This window comes from Oncorhynchus keta, chromosome 37 (genome assembly GCF_023373465.1).
Source record: "Oncorhynchus keta strain PuntledgeMale-10-30-2019 chromosome 37, Oket_V2, whole genome shotgun sequence".
NCBI classification, from domain to species: Eukaryota; Metazoa; Chordata; class Actinopteri; order Salmoniformes; family Salmonidae; genus Oncorhynchus; species Oncorhynchus keta.
In genome coordinates, this window is record NC_068457.1 from 9060076 (window position 1) to 9087510 (window position 27435).

The window sequence follows — 27435 nt, forward strand, 5'->3', positions numbered from 1 at the left end:
TATAGAACATTTGTGGGAAGAACTGAAAAAGCGTGTGCGAGCAAGGAGGCCTACAGACCTGACTTAGTTACATCAGCTCTGTCAGGAGGAATGGACCAAAATTCACCCAGCTTATTGTGCAAAGCTTGTGGAAGGCTACCCGAAACGTTTGACCCAAGTTAAACAATTTAAAGGCAATGCTACCAAATACTAATGTAAACTTCTGACCCACTGGGAATGTGATGAAAGAAATAAAAGCTGAAATAAATCATTCTCTCTACTATTATTTTGACATTTCACATTCTTAAAATAATGTGGTGATCCTAACTGGCCGAAGACAGGGAATTTTTACTAGGATTAAATGTCAGGAATTGTGGAAAAACTGAGTTTAAATGTCTTCGGCTAAGATGTATGTCAACTTCTGACTTCAACTGTACAAAAGTTGTGTTGACTTCAATATTGTTGATCCCTTTAACGTGTTCTTAAACGGCTCTTAATTAGATGGTAAAGTAATCCTACAGATAAACAGATTGCTCTGAATGCGCTTGCAAAAATCCTGCATTTCCCTGTGCCTGGCTTGCATTCTTCAACCCTACAGATCTGAAGTGGCAGTGCCAGTCTATATTGAGATATAGGTGAGTGAAATAATTCCCTGTCTATTCCAATTTAAAGTCTGTGAGGATAGAAGACTCAGGTGGCAAAGGGGGAAGTCCACAGACAATTGTATAGGATTTCTATTGTAATTTGGATATAATGCTTGCTGTACATGGTCTGGATAATTATTGTGAGATAATAATAATAACATTTAAAAAATGAAAATAACACCTTGCTTCTTTTGTAAAACCATCCATGGAAGGCTCTCACCATTAATGTCAATCAATTCCCGTAACAGTAGAATTCTGATATCACGAAAGTGTTATCTCATTATGGAGTTGTAGCAATTACTGGCCCATTTGTGTCTGGGCTGAAGTACAGTACATCTACCTGGGCACTTTTTTCAGTAGTGTTCAACTGGGAGGCAGCTGCGTGGGAAGATAGTTGAAGATGGTATGGCTCATAAAGATATCTGAGGTCATCTTCTCTCCATTATCTATGTTTCTATGGATAAGACAGCACTACGGACATGCAGAACTGCAGCTACGGGAACGTGCTGACTACAGTGGGTGGGACTTGTTGTACGTGACATTTTAAACTTCATGTGTAAAATCAGTGGTGGAACAAGTACTCAATTGTCATAATTGAGTAAAAGTAAAGATACTATACCTTAATAAAAAACGACTCAAGTAAAAGTAGAAGTCACCCAGTAAAATACTACTTGAGTAAAAGTCTAAAAGTATATGGTTTTAAATGTCCTTAAGTACAGTGGTGGAAAAAAGTACTCACTTGCCATACTTCAAAATAAAAATGTAAATACTATACTGCATATGAATTTCCTTATATTAAGCAAACCAGACAGCATGATTGACTTGTTTTTCTTTACGGACAGATGGGCACACTCCAAAACTCAGACATAATTGACAAATGCAGTATGTGTTTAGTGAGTCCGCTAGATCAGAGGAAGTAGGGATTACAACTTGTGATATATTGATAGGTGCTTGAATTGGACCATATTGCTGTCCTGTCTAAGTAACATTTGAATTCCCAGAACTGTAGTAGACTATCACGTTTACTCTTTTATGATGTATTCAGAACCTATGTGAATGGAAAGCTGAGTAAATAATGTCCTCTTGTGGTGGAAATGAGTCATGACACCACCACTGTAAATTTGCAGCTCAACCTTAGAACATGTGTTGTTAGATCCAGACCCTTTTACTGTCAATGGTTTGATCTTCTTGTGGGCTGTGAGAAGAGGAGGTTCCTCGTATTGTATAACAAAAAAATCTCCACATGCAGTGTCAAGAAGAGCCATGATTAAAGCATATGTCCTCCAGTCTTTGTGGATCAATCAAGAGAAAAAAAGATCATAGCACCTGAAAAAGAATGTACCTGGTGTTGACTAGGGTTCTTATTCATGTCCTTGTGCATGAGCCAATGGTCAATTAGCTGTGTAACTCTGTGAAAGACCCTGTCATTAAGGTGCTTTGTTATGCCTTTCCCAAAATACATAATTAATATTCTCTGACAAGATACACACAGACAGAGGGAAAGAGGAATGAGAGGAGCACACAGCCATTGCAGAAGAAAGGACTGTAGCAACCAAGGGCACAACTTTCACTGGGGACATGTCCCCCCCCCCCCACACACATTCTGAAATTGCATTTCTGTCCACCCCAGTTCTATAATTGGATTGTGATACAAAACGGGGTAACGGTGCACATTAGGACCAGGCAGACGCCTCCGAGCGGTCGGGTAGGCTGTTTGAAGTGTTTATCCGACTGGACACAAATAATTAAAAAAGATAATAAAATGTCCCTCCCCTGGTAGCAACTACAGCTTTTGACTGTATTGAACAGCCTCACAAAGAGTTTGCATGGCATGCTGGGAAGTATTCCTCAGGTCCTGCCACTGCATGAATGCCAGGGCCTGTCTATGTAAAGCCTAGTTGTTTCGCTACACAACACCTCCCACTGGGCACACACTGGTTGAATCAACGTTGTTGCCACGTCATTTCAATGAAATGATGTTGAATAGACGTTGAATTGACGTCTGCGCCCAGTGGGCTACGCTTCAGGAGCTCTGTAAATGGACTAAAAGCACTTCGACACTATAATGAGTAGACTGAGCCGGCCTGACTTTACTGCAGCAATGAGTATAATGACTTGTTTGGTTTCAAAGCAGTCCTCCCAAGTGCACATATAGAGTAGGCCTAATCAGCACCACTTAAAAGCAGGTTCCCACTCATGATTTCCTTAGGCTATAAAACTTGTGGTGGAGTTTCCCTCTGCGGTTCATCCAGTACTTCCGGTTGGGACTCCTTGCTACCCTGGCTTCATAATATGACTCAGCAGGAATCCCACTCAATTGCCTACACACACGGTGCTAAGCATCTAGTTACTGTGCAGAGGAGCCTCCTCACTCAAACTCATCTGCATCTGCAACACCTGGCCACACGATAGTCTCTCGGCAAAGCCAACAACTAAAATAAAGCAAATCGACCATTTATTGAACACTTTATTGAAATACTGTGTCTTAGAGCATCAATCAATCTTCTGTCTCAAGATGCACAGACCCGTTGAACACTAACATACAGTTGAAGTCGGAAGTTTACATACACTTTGGTTGGAGTCATTAAAACTCGTTTTTGAACCACTCCACAAATTTCTTGTTAACAAACTATAGTTTTGGAAATCAAGACTATTATTCTGACATTTCACATTCTTAAAATAAAGTGGTGATCCTAACTGACCTAAAACAGGGAACTTCTACTCGGATGAAATGTCAGGAATTGTGGAAAAACTGAGGTGTAATTTGGCTAAGGTGTATGTAAACTTCCAACTTCAGCTGTAACTTACCCCAAAACGAAATCATTACAGAACATTGCAGAGCCATCCATTTTGTTTTAGATTTTCTGCCATACTCCTATGTTTCTTTGTTGGGTTACGGTGTCAGTTTCCATATATCTATCCATTTGTATCCAGGAGAAGATTGACTGTTTTCCAACACTTGAACTAGTGGTGCGAACAGTGGAGAAGGGGTGTGTAACCACAGTATGCTTACTTTGTGTAATGCATAAACCAGTAAACCATCATAAAACAATCAAATATAGATATACATGTGATATTGCAGGAAAATACATTTTAGATTCAAATAAAATCCCATTAGTCATGTCCTGAACATTTTTAAAAAACATATTCATTCCCTCAAGTGTTTTGCTTGATGGAATACCATGAATTTGATTTCAGAAACGTTTCTAAAATGATGACATGTCATTGTGACCAGAGCTGAGCAATTAGCCATTAGCTTTTCAACACATTTAGCTAAAGGTGGGTGAGAGAGGAGTGTGTCGTTGGGAACTTTTTTGTTTTTGTTTTTCGGCGGTGGGAGTATAAAGAGAGATGTGTTGACTGTAGCTGGAGGCACTGTGTTGATGAGGGCAACAGCTACATCCATTACTTCACCCTGAACGCTTCCATTATGGAAGCGAATTGTGCTGAATTATCATCGCCAAGAACCATTCAAAAGGCTTAGAGACAGACATAAATATAGCCTACTGCTGCTGTGGGTTATGAGTTTACAGCACTTGAATCTTAGATCCACTTGATTTATTGGTCAGTGGGAATGTATACAATTGTTTTCATTGGGCCTATTACACATTGTAAAAACTAAATAAAATCACGCATCTAAATCAAATGATTTTTCTAGTTTAAATGATCCTGTTGTCCAAGTGTTGGCCAACAATGCCGCCATAAATGGTCTAGCCTGTGTCCCATGCCAATTATAAACCGTATCATAACAATAGGAACATTTCTCTCCCTTAAGATTTCCCATTCAACTTTAATGTGTCCCCGCATCTTGACACCCTTGAAGAGGACGCACAGAGGAAACCCATCAGTTTGCCTGTAACTCATAAGGATACTAAGCTTCCCTAAAGTAATTTAGGGTCTACTCACACCAGAATGGACAATGAATGGTCGAATGAATAAATCAAGGCGAGGGAAATAAACTACACAGTTAACTTCTGGATTATATTTCCGACTACACGGTATTTAAACAATGATGTAGTACAGCCACATCATTCCACTGGTGAAGCATCATCCTTCATGTCTACATCCTTCGTGTAGCCTACCTGGTTGCACCTTTACAGCAGCGGCGTGTGGGTATAATCACTGAGGATGATCAACCAAGCCAGTAAAAGAGCCATATCGCAAACCGATGTTGTGACAATTGCATTGTTTTCTCTGTAACCCGTTCATTCACGTGCCACCGTGGTATACAATAAAGACCTGACAATTGTCACACAGTGGCAGAATATATTCAACGACACACATACGTTTGTTTTATCCAGAAACCGGAGAGCAACATCTGTCCCATGAAGACCACGAAGCAGATATTGCATGTAACAAAGTGTTATATCACCTGCAGCATGGTCAAGCAAGTTCATGTTTGACACTTTACTAACCATCTACAGATTTAGAACCACAGAGTTACTGCAACTCAGCACAAAGATAACAGGAGCACTGCCTTCGCTATTCCAGCACCATTTGAACTTAAACACCATCAAATCAATACGGCTGTACATGCTTTGTTTAATACGCTGAAAACAAACTTGAAGATACCCAAAACAATTTAATCCAGTGGCATTTTTAGCATGTGAATCTTGTTGGGGCAAAGCCACTACACAGCTCAACACAACACAACACTAACCAATTCATTCATTGCACTATAATGGTGACAAACGGTGCCCACAATACGAGAGCTTTCTTTTCAGCACTATGGAGGGACTCCTTACCACCACTACACCTGGCTATCAGCGGAGCCTTGTTTGGCAGTGAAACAGTTAAATCAGCCTCATTTGCTGCCTTGTAAAAAAAACATAGCTGATATGGCTGACTTGCTTAAACAAATGTGGTTTCTACTGACAATTGAGATGTACAAACTATGGCATAAAGGAAAGATGAGCGGATAAGAGGCAATCCGTAATTTCGATTACGACATTAATGAGCAAGCCAGGATGGACGTAGTCAATATAACTATTTGTTCAGCACTTTTGAAATGTACAGCAACAGAATTCAGAACATGGGCTGTTTTTACAGTATTCCCCATTTATACCAAGTCAGAACCATAGGATAAATAAAAGGGGCATATAAGCAGATAATGCAATCTCTTACAATAATCACAATTCTCTAAAACAGGCAAAGCTATGAGGGAGGAAAGGGACCAAATTATTAGGGTGAGACACATGGACTACTAACAGCTTACTACACAACATACACTTGGTATTACTTTCTTGGCTACAGTATGCATATCTCCATGACATATTACTTCATTTGTGCAGTAGCATACAATACATTTTTGGACTCACCTTGTTGTGCTGTGGTCACTTGAACAGGAAGGTGGTGTGGCGGTCCCTTCTTGTGGGCTCTAGAAAGAGGCCAAAAATCCTGACTTTGAATTCTGATTTGGATGACCGTTCAAAATTATTTTCGGTATTTTCCCAGTCGGAGCTAGTCTTATCCGAGTCTGACATTTCCCAGTTCCGAGTTTCCAGTTGTTAGTAATGTGGCAGAAGTCCTGCTGGATTGACATGCCAATGTATTGAACATTTTCTGGCCCATGGCGTTACCCCCATTTTTGTGTTATCCATTTGGTAGTTACGATCTTGTCTCATCGCTGCAAACACCCTACGGACGTGGTGACGGTCGAGAGCCAAGCCACACTGCTTCTTGACACACTGCTCACTTTACCCGGAAGCCAGCTGCACCACTGTGTCGGAGGAAACACTGTGGAACTGACAACCGAAGTCAGCTTGTAGGCGCCCGGCCCGCCACAAGGAGTCTCTAGAGCACGATGAGACAAGGACATCCTGGCTGGCCAAACCCTCCTCTAACCCGGACGATGCTGGGCCAATTGTGCGAAGCCTCATGGGTTTCCCGGTCACAGCCGGCTGTGAAACAGCCTGGGATCGAAACTGGGGCTGCAGTGGCACCTTAGCACTAATTGTTGCATTTGCGATTTCAAACTTGTTGTGTAATGTTTATGTCCAATGGCTGATGAGCACCCTGATACGTTTTATATATAATTTCTCTTTACATGACAAGGATTGAAAACAATTTGCCAGTAGATTGCTAGCTAAGATTTTGAAAGTATGATGTTGACATGATCAGTCAAATCAAAGCTATGGTAGATATAACACGATTTGACATCATTTAATCTGTGGCCAATGACCTTGAGTATTCTTCGATGGGCACTTCTAATGGAAGTCTATGGCAGCAACCAAGGATCTTGCTGTGACGTGGTGTCCCCATGAGTGACAGAACACTGAGCCAATCACGGTGCATCTAGAGAACATTATCAACCCCTACGCTCTGTATTTACCGCTGGCTGCCCCACTACCACAGAAAGTACTGAGCTAGGCTGAAACACCTGCATTTTGGAGCTGCCTTACTCAAGAAAGCAAAAAAAGAGGGGGTTGTTTTACATATGTGATATGTGAAACATATTAATGACACGTTTTTTTACTTTATTGTTTATATCTAAATAGATGGGGCTCTGCCCTGAATAACAGGTCCAATCAATTTAGCTAAATTTCATGTGGCTGTCCACGGCACTCATTTCTTTCTGTGTGTGCGCGCAAGTAAAAACACCCTACTTATAGACTAGTTGAACGCCAATTCCATCCTCCTCTTTCATGTTGGCAAAACGGTCTATGGCTCTGTCATACAGTAAGTACGCTTTTAGTTTTTTTTTTGCCATAGGCTACCTAGCTAAAATGCTTGCTAACCTAACTTTCTCGAATGGGCAAAAATGAACCTGCTAAATTAGCTAACTAGTTAACTAGGCTACATGTAGGCTACATATTGTAAAGTAAAATCCAAACTGGCCTCCCTTGTTGGGCGTTTTGCTGCACCAGGACAAACCACAGTTGAGCACAGCTCAACGCTGATTGGCTAATTATTTTATCAAGGGAGGCCAAATGCTTGCTGGCATCAATCAATCAGATGCTATGGCGGCAACATACTCTTTTGGTCCAGTCAGCATCAGATACAGTGCCTTCTGAAAGTAGTCAGACCCCATGACTTTTTCCACATTTTGTTATGTTCCAGCCTTATTCTAAATTTGATCAAATAAAAATAAAATCCTCAGCAATCTACACACAATACCCCATAATGACAACATAAAAATGAGTTTTTAGAAATGTTTGCAAATGTATTAATACAAAAAACAGAAATACCTTATTTACATAAGTATTCAGACCCTTTGCTTTGAGACTCGAAATTGAGCTCAGGTACATCCTGTTTCCATTGATCATCATTGTGTCACATCCTGATCTGTTTCACCTGTTTTTGTGCTTGTCTCCACCCCCCACCAGGTGTCTACCATCTCCCCTCATTATCACCTGTGTTCTCTGTTTGTTTGTTGCCAGTTTGTTTTCTTCGGCAAGCCTACCAGCGTTTTCCCCTTTGCTTCTATCTGTTTCTAGTTCTTGTTTTCTGCCTGCCATGACCCGAAGCCTGCCTGTCGTCCTGTACCTTGTCCCACCACACTGGGTTATTGACATGTGCCTGCCCTGACGCTGAGACTGCCTGCCGTTCTGTATCTTTCTGGATTACGGACCTCTTCCTGCCCTTGACCTGTTGTTTTGCCTGCCCCCTGTTCTAGTAATAAACTGATGTTACTTCAACACTGTCTGCATCTGGGTCTTCCCTAAAACATGATACCGTGAGATGTTTCTACAACTTGATTGGAGTCTACCTGTGGTAAATTCAATTGATTGGACATGATTTTGAAAGGCACACACCTGTCTATATAAAGACCCAAAGTTGACAATGCATGTCAGAGCAAATACCAAGCCATGAGGTTGAAGGAATTGTCCTTAGAGCTCAGAGAAAGGCTTGTGTCAAGGCACAGATCTGGCAAAGGGTACCAAAAGAATTCTGCAGCATTGAAGGTCCCCAAGAACACAGTGGACTCCATCATTCTTAAATGGAAGAAGTTCGGAACCATCAAGACTCTACCTAGAGCTGGCCTCCCAGCCAAACTGAGCAATCAGGGAGATGGGCCTTGATCAGGGAGGTGACCAAGAACTCGATGGTCACTCTGACAGAGCTCTAGATTTCCTCTGTGGAGATGGGAGAACCTTCCAGAAGGACAACCATCTCTGCAGCACTCCACCAATCAGGCCTTTATGGTAGAGTGGCTAGATGTAAGCCACTCCTCAATAAAAGGCACATGACAGGCCTTTTGGAGTTAGCCAAAAAGCCCCTGAAGACTCTCAGACCATGAGAAACAAGATTCTCTGGTCTGATGAAACCAAGATTGAACTCTTTGGCCTGAATTCCAAGTGTCACGTCTGGAGGAAACCTGGCACCATCCCTACGGTGAAGCATGGTGGTGGCAGCATCATGCTGTGAGGATGTTTTTCAGCGGCAGGGAATGGGAGACTAGTCAGGATTGAGGCAAAGATGAACGGAGCAAAGTACAGCGAGATCCTTGATGAAAATCTGCTCCAGAGTGCTCGGGACCTCAAACTGGGGCGAAGATTCACCTTCCAACAGGATAATGACCCTAAGCACACAGCCAAGATAATGCAGGAGTGGCTTCGGGACAAGTCTTTGAATGTCCTTGAGTGGCCCAGCCAGAGCCTGGACTTGAACCAGATCAAACATCTCTCCATCCAACCTGATAGAGCTTGAGAGGATCTGCTGAGAAGAATGTAGCGTCATACACAAGACTCAATGCTGTGATCGCTGCCAAAGGAACTATAACAAAGTACTGTGTAAAAGGTCTGAATACTTATGTAAATGTGATATTTCACTTTTGTATTTGTAATAAATTAGCAAAAATGTTCAAAAAAAATGTTGCTTTGTCATTATTGGTTATTGTGTGTAGATTGATGAGGGAAAAAACGATTTTATCAATCGTAGAACTGTAAGGTAACAAAATGTGGAAAAAGTCAAGGGGTCTGAATATTTTCCGTTGGCTTCACATACTGAAACAGAGTGGCGCTGTTTCGCTCGCTTGGATGCTTTCTCTTGTGAGAATCAAGACACTTGCGAATTGATGGAAAATTATTGAAAAGAGAGAGAGACGAAAGAGAATGTTTCAATTGTTTTATTTGTCAAATATTTTGCTACGCCTGGCTTTCCTTGGCATCCATGAATACACGTTTACTGCACCATTATGTCGTTATGTCGAAGTACCTTTTATTTTTCTTGACAATAGCGGCAGTAGACGAAAGACATAAACGCGCTCATTGGGCTTGAGGTCTCTACACAAATTTCGTATGGATTCGCTTTGGATTGGTCGACGTAACCTCGCGTCTGCCTGAGCGTGCACAATTCGATATTCCCGTAGTTTTAGATTTGCGTAGAGGCCGTAGCGGGTTGTCCCTAGTTACCACAGCCACAAAGTCATACACCCCGCCCATTTCTAAAATGTATTTTCATAAAATGTGTTTTTAATCATAACGCCGTTGATAACCGTATGCCTAACCATGGCCTTAAATTAAGACAAAAAATACATGTTTTATTTTCATGAGCCTTTACAATATAGGCAATTTGACTCTGTAGCTGGGTTATCTAGTGGAGATCGTGAAAGAGGTTCACCCACTCAATAGTTTAAGTAATTTGCGTTGTTTTGGTCGTAGTCTGACAAAGAGAACTAGCAGACAGAGAAAGAAGGAATCAAAAGAGAATTTCACATTTAGTGGAGCGGTAGCATGACTGTTTTCAACAAAAAAATACATTTGGAATAGTCTTTCACGTCGTCAGACAGCAAGGATTATCGACAATTGCTTCTGTGTTTATGGGGGCGAAGTTCTCAAAGAAACGTCGGTGCGTTTCTTTCGGCCTGAAATCGGGAATTTTGTTCATTTGTGTCCGATTTGAATGTTGGTCGGTCTGACACTGGGAGCCGCCATGGCTGGTGCTGTCGGATCCTTTAGTGTCAATATAAGAATATGAAGATTAGCTATTGGACCTGATATTGTTTTATTTTGAGAATCATTCAACGTAAGCAGACTTGTCGTTCATGTCATTGTATGTAGCCTATTCCTCTTTACCGCGTTGTTTTTTTAATGGACTGGCAACTTTGAGAGGCCCAATTTTATGAGACACCTGGCTCAGGCCGTTATTTTCTAGAATGCCTTTATAACGTTAGCCTAGGTAAGTGAAAGGAACATACAAAATACAAGGGATGACAGATTATTGCTGAATGTGGCTGGACGACAGCTCGAAAACAGACACAGCTGACCGGTTCGAAATTAGTTCGCTAGCTAGCTGGCTGGCTAGCTCGTGTTAGAACGATATAAGAAGAAGCAGACATCTATCGTGGAATTGGCTACCAATTTTCTTTTACACTTTTTAAAATAAAAAACAACGCATTCTACAGAGGACAGTCGAAGACTAATAGAACTGGAAAAAGTACGATTCGACTGAAGACGAAGCAGGGATAACTTGGATTGGAATATGTCGGGTCGGCCCAGAACCACCTCCTTCGCAGAGAGCTGCAAAGCGGTGCCGCAGCCTTCAGCATTTGGCAGTATGAAAGTCAGCAGTAAGTATGACCATAGAGCTAACGTTTTCTCTGTGCTTTTTTTGTCATAATACTCTGCTACTGCTGTTATGATACAAGGGCAAATATTTTTCTCTTTGAGTGGACTAGGCCTAGCCTAATTCACAGTCAATACTGAAATGCCATATGGGTCCATACATAGACTAGAATAACCCCGTATTTCCAGACAGTAACGTTACTCTCCCATTCACTGTCCAATGCGTTTGCTTAGTTAACCGTTGTTACCTAGACCCAACTAGTGCGCTTCGAGCCACCGTCTGGTATTTTACATGATGTTATTAGCATATGTCTGGGATTATTGAGAAACGTGATCATACGAAATGTAAATGGATGGTAAGATACCATTGGTGGAGCTTTCCAAATGATCACTGATGATATTATTATCGATCATAAAATAGCCTAAATGCAAAAGTATCTTTGCTTGTAGTGCTCCATGTGTAAGCTAGTCAAAATGTCTCTGGCAGGAGGAATGATCACTGCATTTGAGCCATCCCTCTCGTCTAGACTCTAGAGATTGACCCCTTGATTTTTGCTAGTACTGAAACAATGGATTGGTGAAAGAGCTGATAGGGCATGCCTAGAGGTACACTGTCATGTCCGCTCCTCTCATTCCCCACCCTGCAGCTCTGAGGCAGGCAGTCAGACAGACCAGGGGTAGTGTTAATCGAGCACTCTCGGGTATTGAGCAGGGATATGTTAAACATGGCTGGTCAGATGAAGCCTCAGGGCTTCAGAATTAATTCAGACCAGTGGATTTAGAGGTGACTGTCCACTGGATTGGAGAGCCTACATTATGTACTGCAGGTTGGTTTTGCTATTCTGTTGGGTCAGGTGGGACCCACAGTATCTGACCATTGTTTTTTGACAAAGAGTTTGGGAAAGTGGAATAAAAACCTAAAACGTTGCGTAACTTTTCCATAGGATTCCATTGTAGCTCCATGTCATTATACTAAAATCTAATGCCAACATACGATTGCTTGGTTCATCAAAAGAATAACTGTCACATAGGAGCATCAGCCTTTCACTAAATTCATTCATATTAATCTAAATTCTCTCTCTACTGGATGCTTTGGCTTCATGGGTCTAATTCTAGTAAAGCTTCAACATCTGGCAAATGAGGCTAGTTCTGACTACTACTACTATCAGAGCTTCACACACAGCCAGCCAGGTCACACAGCTCATTAGCACTTTGTTCAGCTCAATAATTGGCAAGTTGCTCAGTGGATGGAGTGCTGCTGGCCTCTGCTCTGCCGTGCAGCATCAGCAAACCCCAGGCAATGGGGGTAGCACCGGGACTTTCTGATTGGTTCGCAGCATCTTGTGTCTGCCTACGTCTCTGAAGGTATCTATGGTTGGTCATATGACTCCACACAGTCAGTCCTCCTGACCTACTAGTGCTTTTTAAAATGTCTGTCTACTGAGAAGCCTGGTCAACCCTTGGAGAGCAAATAACATTATAAATAGACCAAAACCAAGTTCCCATCTTTGGAGAGTCCTCCTGTTTATGTACATGAGATGACAGTGGGCTATGCTCTTTTCTCACACATCAGTGTAGACTTGCATGTAGGGTTGCACATTTTGGGGCATATTCAGAAGTGGAAACTTTCCATGGGAATTCATGAAAATATATGGGAATTAATGGAAATATATGCAAATTAATATGAATACCATTTAAATGTAGATTCTTTTTGCATTGGCTATAGAAACATAAACCTTTTACCTTATCATAAGTAGACTTAATTGCAAATTATGAAATCCTTCCAATTTAAATAAAAAAGCAATTTTAGTTATGAATTGAACTGTAATTAAATGAGTTGACTCGTCACATGGGATGATTTCACTGAACTACAAAATAAAGGGAATATTGAATGATCCCCAAATCAATTTTATTTATATAGCCCTTCGTACATCAGCTGATATCTCAATGTGCTATACAGAAACCCAGCCTAAAAACCCAAACAGCAAGCAATGCAGGTGTAGAAGCACGGTGGCTAGGAAAAACTCCCCAGAAAGGCCAAAACCTAGGAAGAAATCTAGAGAGGAACCAGGCTATGAGGGGTGCCCAGTCCTCTTCTGGCTGTGCCGGGTGGAGATTATAACAGAACATGGCCAAGATGTTCAAATGTTCATAAATGACCAGCATGGTCAAATAATAATAATCACAGGCAGAACATTTGAAACTGGAGCAGCAGCACGGTCAGGTGGACTTGGGACAGCAAGGAGTCATCATGCCAGGTAGTCCTGAGGCATGGTCCTAGGGCTCAGGTCCTCCGAGAGAGAGAAAGAGAGAATTAGAGAGAGCATACTTAAATTCACACAAGACACCGGATAAGACAGGAGAAGTACTCCAGATATGACAAACTGACCCTAGCCCCCGACACATGAACTACTGCAGCATAATTACTGGAGGCTGAGACAGGAGGGGTCAGGAGACACTGTGGCCCCATCCGATGATACCCCCGGGCCGTGCCAAACAGGAAGGATATAATCCCTCCCACTTTGCCAAAGCACAGCCCCCATACCACTAGAGGGATATCTTCAACCACCAACCTACCATCCTGATTCAAGTCTGAGTATAGCCCACAAAGATCTCCGCCACGGCACAACCCAAGGGGGGGGCACCAATCCAGACAGGAAGATCACATCAGTGACTCAACTCACTCAAATGACGCACCCCTCCTAGTGACGGCAAGAAAGAGCACCAGTAAGCCAGTGACTCAGCCCTTGCCTTGACAGTAAGCCAGTGTATGGACGCAAGCACTGGAGTAATATGATCAAATTTCTGGGTTCTAGTCAGGATTCTAGCTGCCGTATTTAGCACTAACTGAAGAATATTTAGTGCTTTATCCGGGTAGCTGGAAAGTAGAGCATTGCAGTAGTCTAACCTAGAAGTAACAAAAGCATGGATACATTTTTCTGCATTTTTGGACAGAAAGTTTCTGATTTTTGCAATGTTACGTAGATGGAAAAAAGCTGTCCTTGAAATGGTCTTGATATGTTCTTCAAAAGAGAGATCAGGGTCCAGAGTAACGGCGAGGTCCTTCACAGTTTTATTTGAGACGACTGTACAACCATTAAGATTAATTGTCAGATTCAACAGAAGATCTCTTTGTTTCTCGGGACCTAGAACAAGCATCTCTGTTTTGTCCGAGTTTAAAAGTAGGTTTGCAGCCATCCACTTCCTTATGTCTGAAACACAGGCTTCTATAGCGAGAGCAATTTTGGGGCTTCACCATGTTTCATTGAAATGTACAGCTGTGTGTCATCCGCATAGCAGTGAAAGTTAACATTATGTTTTCGAATCACATCCCCAAGAGGTAAAATATATAGTGAAAACAATAGTGGTCCTAAAACGGAACCTTGAGGAACACCGAAATTTACAGTTGATTTGTCAGAGGACAAACCATTCAGAGACAAACTGATATCTTTCCGACAGATAAGATCTAAACCAGGCCAGAACTTGTCCGTGTAGACCAATTTGGGTTTCCAATCTCTCCAAAAGAATGTGGTGATCGATGGTATCAAAAGCAGCACTAAGGTCTAGGCGCACGAGGACAGATGCAGAGCCTCGGTCCGATGCCTTTAAAATGTCATTTACCACCGTCACAAGTGCCGTCTCAGTGCTATGATGGGGTCTAAAACCAGACTGAAGAATTTCGTATACATTGTTTGTCTTCAGGAAGGCATTGAGTTGCTGCGCAACAGCCTTTTCTAAAATGTTTCAGAGGAGTGGAAGATTCGATATAGGCCGATAGTTTATATTGGTTAGTTTAGTTTATATTTTCTGGGTCAAGGTTTGGCTTTTTCAAGAGAGGCTTTATTACTGCCACTTTTAGTGAGTTTGGTACACATCCGGTGGATAGAGAGCCGTTTATTATGTTCAACATAGTAGGGCCAAGCACAGGAAGCAGCTCTTTCAGTAGTTTAGTTGGAATAGGGTCCAGTATGCAGCTTGAAGGATTACAGGCCATGATTATTTTCGTCATTGTATCAAGAGATATAGTACTAAAACACTTGAGTGTCTCTCTTGAGACAGTTGTGCGGACTCAGGACAACTGAGTTTTGAAGGAATACGCAGTTTTAAGGAGGAGTCCGTAATTCGCTTTCTAATAATCACAATCTTTTCCTCAAAGAATTCATGAATTTATTACTGCTGAAGTGAAAGCCATCATCTCTTTGGTGAATGCTGCTTTTTAGTTAGCTTTGTGACAGTATCAAAAATACATTTCAGATTGTTCTCATTTTCCTCAATTAAGTTGGAAAAATAGGACGATCGAGCAGCAGTAAGGGCTCTTCGATAATGCATGGTACTGTCTTTCTAAGCTAGTCAGAAGACTTCCAATTTTGCCCAGATGGCCAACAATTTTTAGACCCCTGTATTGGTCAGCCTATTGCGTGCTTTGGTGTGTGTATGTTCCGGAAGTGATGACACCATAGGCCTTGTTGATTTCTGCATCAGACAGGATGCTCTTGCCAGCATACTTGGGCAGTATGGATTTCTTCTCTTCCATCTGCCAGCAGAGTTTGAACATCAGACAGGGTGGCACTGTCTCCCTCAGTCCGTGCAATGGCTACTGCTATAGGTTTCAGGCTGCTTACCACTCTCCCAAAATACATCATCCTGGAGGATCCTCTTGATGGGGTTGTCCATATCGGCAGACTGTGATATGGCCAATTCTTGGAGAGACTCCTTCCCCTCCAGGAACGGGTGTTGCTGGGCAGCTTCAATGTGGTGCTCTTATTCTTCTCACTTTGCTTGGTGAGGTAGATTGCTGCTATAACTTGATTACCCTTCACATACCTAACCATTTCCTTGTCTCTCTTGTAGAGTGTATCCATTGTTTTCAGTGCCATGATGTCCTTGAGGAGCAGGTTCAATGCATGAGCAGCACAGCTAATGGTGGTGATGTGGGTGAACCAGTTGCATACACAGCTTGAGCAAGACATTCATCAGCATTTCTCTGACTACGTTCCCCTATTGAATCAAAAAAGCTTCTGATTCCAGGAGGACCATGAGCTGTTGCTATCGATAAGGTGTCTGATTCATAATTTTCACCTCGAATATAAGTTGAGGGACTTTTGTCAGAGGTTGCTTGTTGTGAGCGCTGAGGGAACTTTATGCACTTGGCCAGATGATTCTGCATCTTTGTTGCATTCTTTGCATATGATTTGGCACAGTATTTCCAAATGTACACAGCTTTTCCATCTACATTAGCAGCAGTGAAATGTCTCCACACATCAGATAGTATCTGTGGCATTTTCCTGTAAAGATGAGAAAAAAAGGAGTAAAAATAAATAAATACAATTCCATGTACAGAAATAGTTAGATTAAACAAGTCCTTTGTAAGATACATGTTTTAAAATGAAACATGTATGGAAACAGGTGAATTAACACTCCACAGTTAGCAGGTTTAAGCATGCTAAAATCCACATGGTAGCAAGAACTAACTAGCAGAAATTATTTAGTTAGAAATAATTTCAACACATTTTGCTGTAGGCTAGTATTTACTAGTTAACAAAAAATCATGTATGTCATATAAAATACACTGCTCCAAAAAATAAAGGGAACACTAAAATAACACATCCTAGATCTGAATGAATTAAATATTTTCATTAAATACTTTTTTCTTTACATAGTTGAATGTGCTGACAACAAAATCACACAAATTATCAAGGGAAATCAAATTTATCAACCCATAGAGGTCTGGATTTGGAGTCACACTAAAAATTAAAGTGGAAAACCACACTACAGACTGAACCAACTTTGATGTAATGTCCTTAAAACAAGTCAAAATGAGGCTCAGTAGTGTGTGGGCAACGCCTGGGCATGCTCCTGTTGAGGTAGCGGATGGTCTCCTTAGGGATTTCCTCCCAGACCTGGACTAAAGCATCCGCCAACTCCTGGACAGTCTGTGGTGCAACGTGGCGTTGGTGGATAGAGTGAGACATGATGTCCCAGATGTGCTCAATTGGATTCAGGTCTGGGGAACGGGCGGGCCAGTCCATAGCATTAATGCCCTCCTCTTGCAGGAACTGCTGACACACTCCAGCCACATGAGGTCTAGCATTAGGAGGAACCCAGGGCCAACCGCACCAGCATATGGTCTCACAAGGGGTCTGAGGATCTCCTCTCGGTACCTAATGGCAGTCAGGCTACCTCTGGCGAGCACATGAAGGGCTGTATAGCCCCCCAAATAAATGCCACTCCACACCATGACTGACCCACCGCCAAACCGGTCATGCTGGAGGATTTTGCAGGCAGCAGAATGTTCTCCACGGCGTCTCCAGACTGTCACGTCTGTCACGTACTCAGTGAGAACCTGCTTTCATCTGTGAAGAGTACAGGGCGCCAGTGGCAAATTTTCCAATCTTGGTGTTCTCTGCCAAACGCCCTGTACGGGGTTGGGCTGTAAGCACAACCCCCACCTGTGGACATCGGGCCATCATACCACCCTCTGTTTCTGACCGTTTGAGCAGACACATGCACATTTGTGGCCTGCTGGGGGTCATTTTTCAGGGCTCTGGCAGTGCTCCTCCTGCTCCTCCTTGCACAAAGGCGGAGGTAGTGGTCCTGCTGCTGGGTTGCTGCCCTCCTACGGCCTCCTCCACATCTCCTGATGTATTGGCCTGTCTCCTGGTAGCGCCTCCATTCTCCAAACCTTCTTGCCACAGCTCGCATTGATGTGCCATCCTGGATGAGCTGCACTACCTGAGCCACTTGTGTGGGTTGTATAGACTCCGTCTCATGCTACCACTAGAGTGAAAGCACCGCCAGCATTCAAAAGTGATCAAAACATCAGCCAGGAAACATAGGAACTGAGAAGTGGTCTGTGGTTATCACCTGCAGAACCACTCCTTTATTGGGGGTGTCTTGCTAATTGCCTATAATTTCCACCTGTTGTCTATTCCATTTGCACAACAGCATGTGAGATTTATTGTCAATCAGTGTTGCTTCCTAAGTGGACAGTTTGATTTCACAGAAGTGTGATTGACTTGGAGTTACATTGTGTTGTTTAAGTGTTCCCTTTATTTTTTTGAGCAGTGTATATTCACCCCACCCAGTATTGTAATCAAAACTTACCAGAAAGCATGTAGTCCTTGGCTTAGACAGTGCAGTAGTGTGGGCTCAATAGCATCCCATTAGTGTGCAAAATCTTGAGAAACAGCTGTACATGTGATGGAAGAATTCTATTGAATTGGGGATAGTTTAACCAAAATATGCCACAAGACCTTATGTGTATCCCACAGAAAAAGGTTCACTGTTATAAGCTAACTATTTTGATGAATTTTAAGCTACATTTCCCAAATTCCCGGGCTTAACTTCCAATGGAATTTTTTCGTTAAAGTTCAGACCTTTTGCATCCCCCTACATACAGGCCGTGACAAACTTTTTAGCTACTTGTCTTAGGATTTAAAAAAAAAAAAAAAAATTTTTTTACTTGTCCAAAATCTCATGTCGCTTGTCCACTTTACAAAATAAAATACATTTTTTTTACAATAGAGAATCAGACAAAAATGTAGGCAACACTCTGCCTATTGGCTTTTTTTCTTTCTTTTTAAGGCTCTCCTGGAGGAGGGTTGGCCATCCTTGGTAGCCTATAAAGTATTGCAACATTGCAATTACAACCAAATACTTGTCTTTTTAAAATAATTCCCTACAGGGCTCGAAATTAAGGGCGTCCAATGAGGCTGATGCAGCAGGTCAGACTTAAAATGTTGATACATATTTATTACTTCATATTAGTAATATTAGTAATATGCCACGCAGTCGTTCACCCACGACTGCGTGGCCACGCACGCCTCCAACTCAATCATCAAGTTTGCGGACGACACAACAGTGGTAGGCTTGATTACCAACAACGACGAGACGGCCTACAGAGAGGAGGTGAGGGCCCTCGGAGTGTGGTGTCAGGAAAATAACCTCACACTCAACGTCAACAAAACTAAGGAGATGATTGTGGACTTCAGGAAACAGCAGAGGGAACACCCCCCTATCCACATCGATGGAACAGTAGTGGAGAGGGTAGCAAGTTTGAAGTTCCTCGGCGTACACATCACAGACAAACTGAATTGGTCCACTCACACAGACAGCGTCGTGAAGAAGGCGCAGCAGCGCCTCTTCAACCTCAGGAGGCTGAAGAAATTCGGCTTGTCACCAAAAGCACTCACAAACTTCTACAGATGCACAATCGAGAGCATCCTGGCGGGCTGTATCACCGCCTGGTACGGCAACTGCTCCGCCCTCAACCGTAAGGCTCTCCAGAGGGTAGTGAGGTCTGCACAACGCATCACCGGGGGCAAACTACCTGCCCTCCAGGACACCTACACCACCCGATGTTACAGGAAGGCCATAAAGATCATCAAGGACATCAACCACCCGAGCCACTGCCTGTTCACCCCGCTTCATTCAGAAGGCGAGGTCAGTACAGGTGCATCAAAGCTGGGACCGAGAGACTGAAAAACAGCTTCTATCTCAAGGCCATCAGACTGTTAAACAGCCACCACTAACATTGAGTGGCTGCTGCCAACACACTAGCCACTTTAAACAATGCTACCTTGAATAATGTAGGGTAAGTAACATTATATATCTCATATGCATACGTATATACTGTACTCTATATCATCGACTGCATCCTTATGTAATACATGTATCACTAGCCACTTTAACTATGCCACTTTGTCTACATACTCATCTCATATGTATATACTGTACTCGATACCATCTACTGTATGCTGCCCTCTACCATCACTCATTCATATATCCTTATGTACATATTCTTTATCCCCTTACACTGTGTATAAGACAGTAGTTTTGGAATTGTTAGTTAGATTACTTGTTGGTTATCACTGCATTGTCGGAACTAGAAGCACAAGCATTTCGCTACACTCGCATTAACATCTGCTAACCATGTGTATGTGACAAATAAAATTTGATTTGATATTATAAGTTCAACAATGCGCACATGGCTGTAGGCTATTTATTTCACCTTTATTTAACCAGGTAGGCTAGTTGAGAACAAGTTCTCATTTGCAACTGCGACCTGGCCAAGATAAAGCATAGCAGTGTGAACAGACAACGCAGAGTTACACATGGAGTAAACAATTAACAAGTCAATAACAGAGTAGAAAAAAAGGGGAGTCTATATACAATGTGTGCAAAAGGCATGAGGAGGTAGGCGAATAATTACAATATTGCAGATTAACACTGGAGTGATAAATGGTCAGATGATCATGTACAGGTAGAGATATTGGTGTGCAAAAGAGCAGAAAAGTAAATAAATAAAAACTGTGGGGATGAGGTAGGTGAAAATGGGTGGGCTATTTACCAATAGACTATGTACAGCTGCAGCGATCGGTTAGCTGCTCAGATAGCTGATGTTTGAAGTTGGTGAGGGAGATAAAAGTCTCCAACTTCAGCGATTTTTGCAATTCGTTCCAAATTCGTTCCAGTCACAGGCAGCAGAGGACTGGAACGAAAGGCGGCCGAATGAGGTGTTTGCTTTAGGGATGATCAGTGAGATACACCTGCTGGAGCGCGTGCTACGGATGGGTGTTGCCATCGTGACCAGTGAACTGAGATAAGGCGGAGCTTTACCTAGCATGGCCTTGTAGATGACCTGGAGCCAGTGGGTCTGGCGACGAATATGTAGCGAGGGCCAGCCGACTAGAGCATACAAGTCGCAGTGGTGGGTAGTATAAGGTGCTTTAGTGACAAAACGGATGGCACTGTGATAAACTGCATCCAGTTTGCTGAGTAGTGTTGGAAGCAATTTTGTAGATGACATCGCCGAAGTCGAGGATCGGTAGGATAGTCAGTTTTACTAGGGTAAGCTTGGCAGCGTGAATGAAGGAGGCTTTGTTGCGGAATAGAAAGCCGACTCTTGATTTGATTTTCGATTGGAGATGTTTGATATGAGTCTGGAAGGAGAGTTTGCAGTCTAGCCAGACACTTAGGTACTTATAGGTGTCCACATATTCAAGGTCGTAACCATCCAGGGTGGTGATGCTAGTCGGGCATGCGGGTGCAGGCAGCGATCGGTTGAAAAGCATGCATTTGGTTTTACTAGCGTTTAAGAGCAGTTGGAGGCCACGAAAGGAGTGTTGTATGGCATTGAAGCTCGTTTGGAGGTTAGATAGCACAGTGTCCAATGACGGGCCGAAAGTATATAGAATGGTGTCGTCTGCGTAGAGGTGGATCAGGGAATCGCCCGCAGCAAGAGCAACATCATTGATATATACATGCATGGATGCTCCAAAATGCAATAAGGGGGAAAAACACTGTCTGTGCGTGCAGTGCGCTTTTGAATCTGTTTAATGTGACAGAGATTAAAATATCCTTTAGAAATTAAGAAAGAGGTTGTTTTAAAGATGCATCAACTAGTATGGGTTACAAATATGACTAGAATTCTGCTATTGGCTGCTGGACAATAAAATAAAGTTGATTTTGAAAACCAATGGACATGAGAAAAATGCTGGTTTCAATGGCATATTAATCAAGTAATTAGACCATGTTAATTATCCTTCATTATGTGTCAAATATGACTGGCTTTTAACCTATATTTATGTAATTAAAAGGCTCATCAGCATCGCTTTGGACATGAGACTGTAGCCTACACTTTGAAATGTAGGCATTTTTAATATGAAAAAGGATTTGAATATTATTCTGATCGGAGTAATTGTTTGATATTGTGATTTTTGTGTGTGATTTTTATAGTTATTTAATAATATATATATATGTTTTACTTACTTATCCGTTCATAGAACTTAAATCTATATTTTTCTTGTCCCGGACAAGAGGACAATGTTAATGTCGAGTTAGGCCTTGGTGTTTGCTTGCTTGCTGATGTACAAATTAAAGAACCTGGACAAAGATGTTGGGAAATAGCTCACCATATAATGACCTTTTTAGCCCCCATTTGTATTCGGAGAAGGCTTTGCCCCATAGTGGTGTATTACATAGTCTATTGTGTACTAGCCACCGCAGAAATGGAAACATGGACCAAGGAGGAAATGGCAATAGGTTTCTGGAGAAGAAAGCGTCAGATGTAATGTCCAGCTGGGGAGAGGATGTGAAGGCTGAGTATGTGAGACTGGACGAATGACTGGGTGGTATGCGGGTGGGTGAGGTGGCGGCATTGATCAAAAGACTGTTAATTAGACGTGTTCTCCATCAATTACAAGGGACACGTTCAGTAGGCACCAAACAGTTGAAAACGGAGTAAACCTTAATTTTGGCAGCAGGTAGCCTAGCGCTTAAGAGTGTTGGGCCAGTATCCGAAAGGTCGCTGGTTGTAAGCAGCCCTTGAGCAAGGCAGTTAACCCCCCAACAACAACTGCTCTCCAGGCTCCAATGGTGAGGATGTCGATTTAAGGAAGCCCCCCTCACCTCTTTGATTCAGAGGGGTTGGATTAAATGCAGAAGGCACATTTTTCTTGAATGCTTTCAGTTGTTCAACTGACTAGGTATCCCCTTTCCCTGACGCGGGAGGAACTTCCTGGATCTGTCCAATTTAGAAATGCAAATGTTAATTTGTTTGCTATGGTGTGTCCTACTGAACAATTAACATGGTAATGAAGGTCCGATGACATGCCTTGGGCTGCGTTTACTCAGGCAGAACATTTCTGACATTTTTTTCTCTAATTAGTCAACTCTGATAAATATCTAATTTGAAAAGACCTGATGTGATTGGTCAAAGGACCAATTTAGTGTGAAAAAATGAAGATCAGAATTGGACTGCCTGTGTAAACGCAGCCTTGGTGATGCAGTTAAAGCAGCTGATAAAGAACCCTAATTGACTTAGGAGTCTACTAAATGTTAGTTTAAAGTCCTCCTCTTCTTGGATCATATGAGAAGACCAAAGTCCACCACATTTTCAAAAATAGCCTTTTTATGGTATGTTCATGTCATCGTATATTATTTACACCCGTAGCTCCGACTCACTCCCCTCTGAATGGATTACATTCGCTGTTTGTTCTTAGCAGGCTTACTACTGCCCGACTGTCACGAACATGCCAAGGGCCTTGTGACCAGTTCAGTGGGTTTGGGCGTCTCCTCTGGTGTCCTGTTTCCTTCCTGTTGCTGAGCTACTGCTGCTCCGGCGTCAGAGCTTCTCCCCGTGGCCTTTGGAATTAACCCAGCTGTGAAGGAACTGCAAATGAATCAGGGTCCTTATTGGCGGTTGTGCACCGGCATACATATATTTGACTTGTACACATGATAGTCTTGACATCGGCTAATGTAGCCATAAGAAAAGTATATCTGAGTATACACATTACACAATTTCAAAGAAAATGTTTTGGGAATTTTGGGGGGAGCAGTTACTGCATTACATTCTACAGGTGTTAAGCTCTTGGTCTCAGAGTGTGGGATATGTCTGTGTTTATTTCAAGGGATTGGCCTCACCGACAGGGTAGTATTTTGGGCTGAGTGTGTATGTAGCAACAGTGAAGCATCCTCTGCTTATAACACTACACTTAGTGGCATGGGTGCTCTTTCCCTCCCCGTTGTGTTAAACCGCACCTTATCAGAGGGAATCACATGCTGACTCACCATGGCAGTGACACTATGGCAACCTACAAACCAAGCACTGTTGGGATACATCCTCACCTTGGTGTGGTTTGTGTTGAAGGAATGCCAATGTGCCAACACATTCTCATAAAAAATAAGATGAAATTCATAATCTCTATGAATTTCTGTCAGTTGATAGTTTGAGTATTGCACATCAACATTCTGAATGAGGGCAAGAAAAAAGGCTGGTTCCACCCATCTCTCACAGCTAAATTGAGAAAAGTTTAGGGAATTGAATGCAAATAGCAATATGCTTTCAACAAAACAAAAACAAAAGTGGCTCTGTATAAAGGTTGTTCACAGCCTAGCTCTGTGTGTGTGTCACGGTGGGTGGAAATGTACCTGTGCTGTCACAGGCTCTGCTCTGACTCACCTGCTCAGCACTTTGCTATGTGATATCAGCCTCCTTGTCACTCTGCTCACCTGGCTCTCCAAGGAACAGCCCTTGATCCAGAGGCCCTAATCAAACATGCTGGAGGGCAGCGTTGAATACTCTCACACCCACGCCTACAGTAGTGTCACTAACTTGTTTCAGTTCTTTTCTCACACACACCAGCTTTTGGCAGTATTGGGCTAAGACACAAAACCACAAGCCTTTCCTTTACAGGATTGCTCAAGCAAATCAAACCCTCATTGCATTCATCCCCTCGCTACATTGAAGTGAAACATCATTCCCTGTGGATGAGCTGTCATGTGCGATGGCCTTCACCTTCTCCCCAGTGCACTGTCGTGCTGCAGTGTGTGCAGAACATAGCCCCTTGTCATATAACGGCTAACCCTATAGTTCCAATCATAATCGCATTCCTTTGTCTGTGTGAACGCATCGTCTGTCTGTCTGTCTGCTGAACGTGGCTGCTGGGAACATGGCCCCAGTTCTGAAGAACTGGTATTAGCAGCAACATGACGCAGCTGCAAACCTAAAACAGATTGTGGCTCGCTTGCTTAGCTACTCTGAGTAGTTTCCAAAGCAGCTGGCCAAGAACAAAAAAAGTATTTAGCTTTTATCCCCTGCCATTATAAAGATTCTTAAAATGCAATCTATACTGCAGTCAATGACAGTACTCTGTGTATGTAGGGTTGGGTATGTTACTTTCTTAATGTAATCTGTTAGTTGCCAGTTGTCAAAAATTGTCAAACATAATCTGATCACTGGTACTTTTGGATTACTTTCCTTTAGGCATTTGAAGAAAACAAAAATGATCAAACACATTTGGTGTGTCATCATAGTGGTCTCTGACTTGGGCCTTGTTTCAACGCTGAATTTGATGTAATTGAGAAAACAAAGATGCCATAATGCATCCTTTCTGAATTTAATCCAAGAAGTAATCATCTAGTTTTTCAAAAGTGTCTGTAATGTGATTACAATATTTTAGCTGGTAACGGAACTGGTTAGTTGTTTCATAGTCAGATTACATGTAATCATTTACTCCGCCACCCTGTGTTTGTGTTAGGCGGAAGACCGTTTTGATTACGACTCTTGTTTTCGAGAACTGAGTGACAACATGGCAGCTGTGTCTTTGAAACCAGATCTCTATCATTTCCAATTTAAGAGCATCATGTGTCTGTGTCCGCTTGTTTGCGCCGCCTGCAAGTCTGTGTGAATGGTTCTCTACTTGCATCCCTCCCTGCGTACATTTGATAATCTGCGTCTGGGAAGGGTATTGACTGTGTTGATAATGGTATCCAGTGTGATGGTATGATGATGGTGTGAGTCAGCGTATAGAAGGAAATGAAAGGCTTTGATGTAGCTGTTGATGTGGGCTGATCCTCTGGCCCCTGTAGGGAAGGGAAATGGCTCATCACCAGCCAGGCTCTGGAATGTGCGAGGAAAATGTAGGCGTCTGTGCTCAGGACTCGGTACTACCAGGAACACATTAATGAGAACTGCAATCCAAGAGGTTTCGCATTATCTTTCCATTCCATTCTGGAAAAATTTCAAATTCAATGTTGTAAGTTGCCAGGCTTTCACGTGTAGTTAATAGCAGAATGTTGGGCATTCCATGGAAAGTGTATCAGTGATATAACAATATCAAAATTAGTAGTTTCGTAGTATTAAACCCAGTGATAACATTAATCTGAAGTTAACATAGTATGTCAAGAAAATCCTGTGACACTGAGACAGTCCTGTAACTGTCTGACTGTCAATCAGGCGGTATCTTTGTCTGTTCAGCAAGAGGTACTTTTTCTCTCTGGACTTGACAGTCTAAACTAAGCCTTTCCAATCTAAGCCTTAAGGGTGTCCCACAACAAGGGGTGTAAACCTGTTGACAGAGCAATAATACTAAACCCTTGAATCAGAAATGGTACAGAGCTCTGTCATGAAGTTGGCCTGGGGGTAGGTTTATGACAGTCATAAATACCCCCCCCCCCTTTTCCTCTCTCTACCCTACTGATGTTACATTTGCAAAACCCTTGGTTAACATAGAGATTCTGGGAACATCAGAAGGTGGGGGGGAAATTAACTATATTCTGGTAATCCGACCAATTGAACATATGCGGTGGTACTTAAAACTTCTTGTGACTCTCAAACCCAGATCCGGGAGCGTAATCATCGCCTCAAACTAATTAGCATAACGCAGCGGACATAAATATCCCTAGAAAATCTTCCTATTCATGAAAATCGCAAATGAAATATATTGAGACACAGCTTAGCCTTTTGTTAATCACACTGTCATCTCAGATTTCACAAAGACGTCACAATGCTGTAGACACCTTGGGGAATACGTAGAAAGCGTAAGCTCATTCGTAGCTCATTCGTAGCCCATTCACAGCCATATAAGGAGTCAGGAGGAGTCATTGGCATGCAGCACTTTCAAAAAATGGGGCACTTCCTGATTGGATTTTTATCTGGGTTTCGCCTGTAACATCAGTTCTGTTGCACTCACAGACAATATCTTTGCTGTTTTGGAAACATCAAAGTGTTTTCTTTCCAAAGCTGTCAATTATATGCATAGTCTAGCATCTTGTTGTGACAAAATATCCCGTTTTAAAATGGGAATGTTTTTCATCCAAAAATGAAATACTGCCCCAGAGTTTCAAGAGGTTAATGAATATTATGTCAGTTCGGTTGTCATCTGAGACATTCTCATCAATGATAAGATGACAAACTCTACAGTGGAAAGTCTACACATCAGAGTTATTGGATTCACATGGAATTGTTGTTCAATTTAAACGTTTGAATATTAAATTATTCGTGATGTGATGAAATGTGATTTTAGCTTCTAAAATGTGAGATTTGGGTTTTCATAAGGTAGGGAGGGCTCTGCTCAATCAGTGGCTCCTGTGAAGGGACATGGGCTATACAACTTTTCAAACACGCCCTCCTCTCCCTTCCTATATAAAGCCTTGACGACAATATAACCTCCTGTTCCGAGGATGTGAGGACGACGGTCCGATGTCAGAATGGTTCAGATAATAACTACAGAACGAAGCCAACATCAGCGTGAGCTTTGGTTGTGAATGGTATGAACTTTGAACTCTTATTCACTACAGAAGTGATACCTCCTAGCCGTTGAGTTAGCAACAGTAGCTGCAAACACAGGCTAGGAAGGAACAGACAGAGTTTCCCGTCTACCACATAACGACGTTACTACAATGTATCCAATTTACCAGCAGAGACATTCTACAAAGGACTCGGTTGGGCAACACGGCCTTCCATCTACCACCAACCGACTGAAGCGCAGCTCAGAGTAAATATTTATTGCATTTTCCTTTTC

The 27435-nt window shown here is 42.3% G+C and overlaps 1 protein-coding gene across 4 annotated transcripts in view; it reads left to right on the top strand.

Moving 5' to 3' along the window:
• The first annotated feature begins 10068 nt into the window (after window positions 1-10068).
• LOC118370158 (glycogen synthase kinase-3 beta-like) overlaps window positions 10069-27435 on the top strand; it is a 56761-nt gene continuing 39394 nt past the window's right edge. For 2 of the 4 annotated variants that reach the window (XM_052499074.1, XM_052499076.1), the window contains exon 1: window positions 10069-11133. In XM_052499074.1, coding sequence (XP_052355034.1) covers window positions 11046-11133 — 88 coding nt within the window. In that variant the 5' untranslated portion in view covers window positions 10069-11045. The remainder of the gene's footprint in view (window positions 11134-27435) is intronic. The other 2 variants (XM_052499075.1, XM_052499077.1) reach the window with 2 other exon arrangements.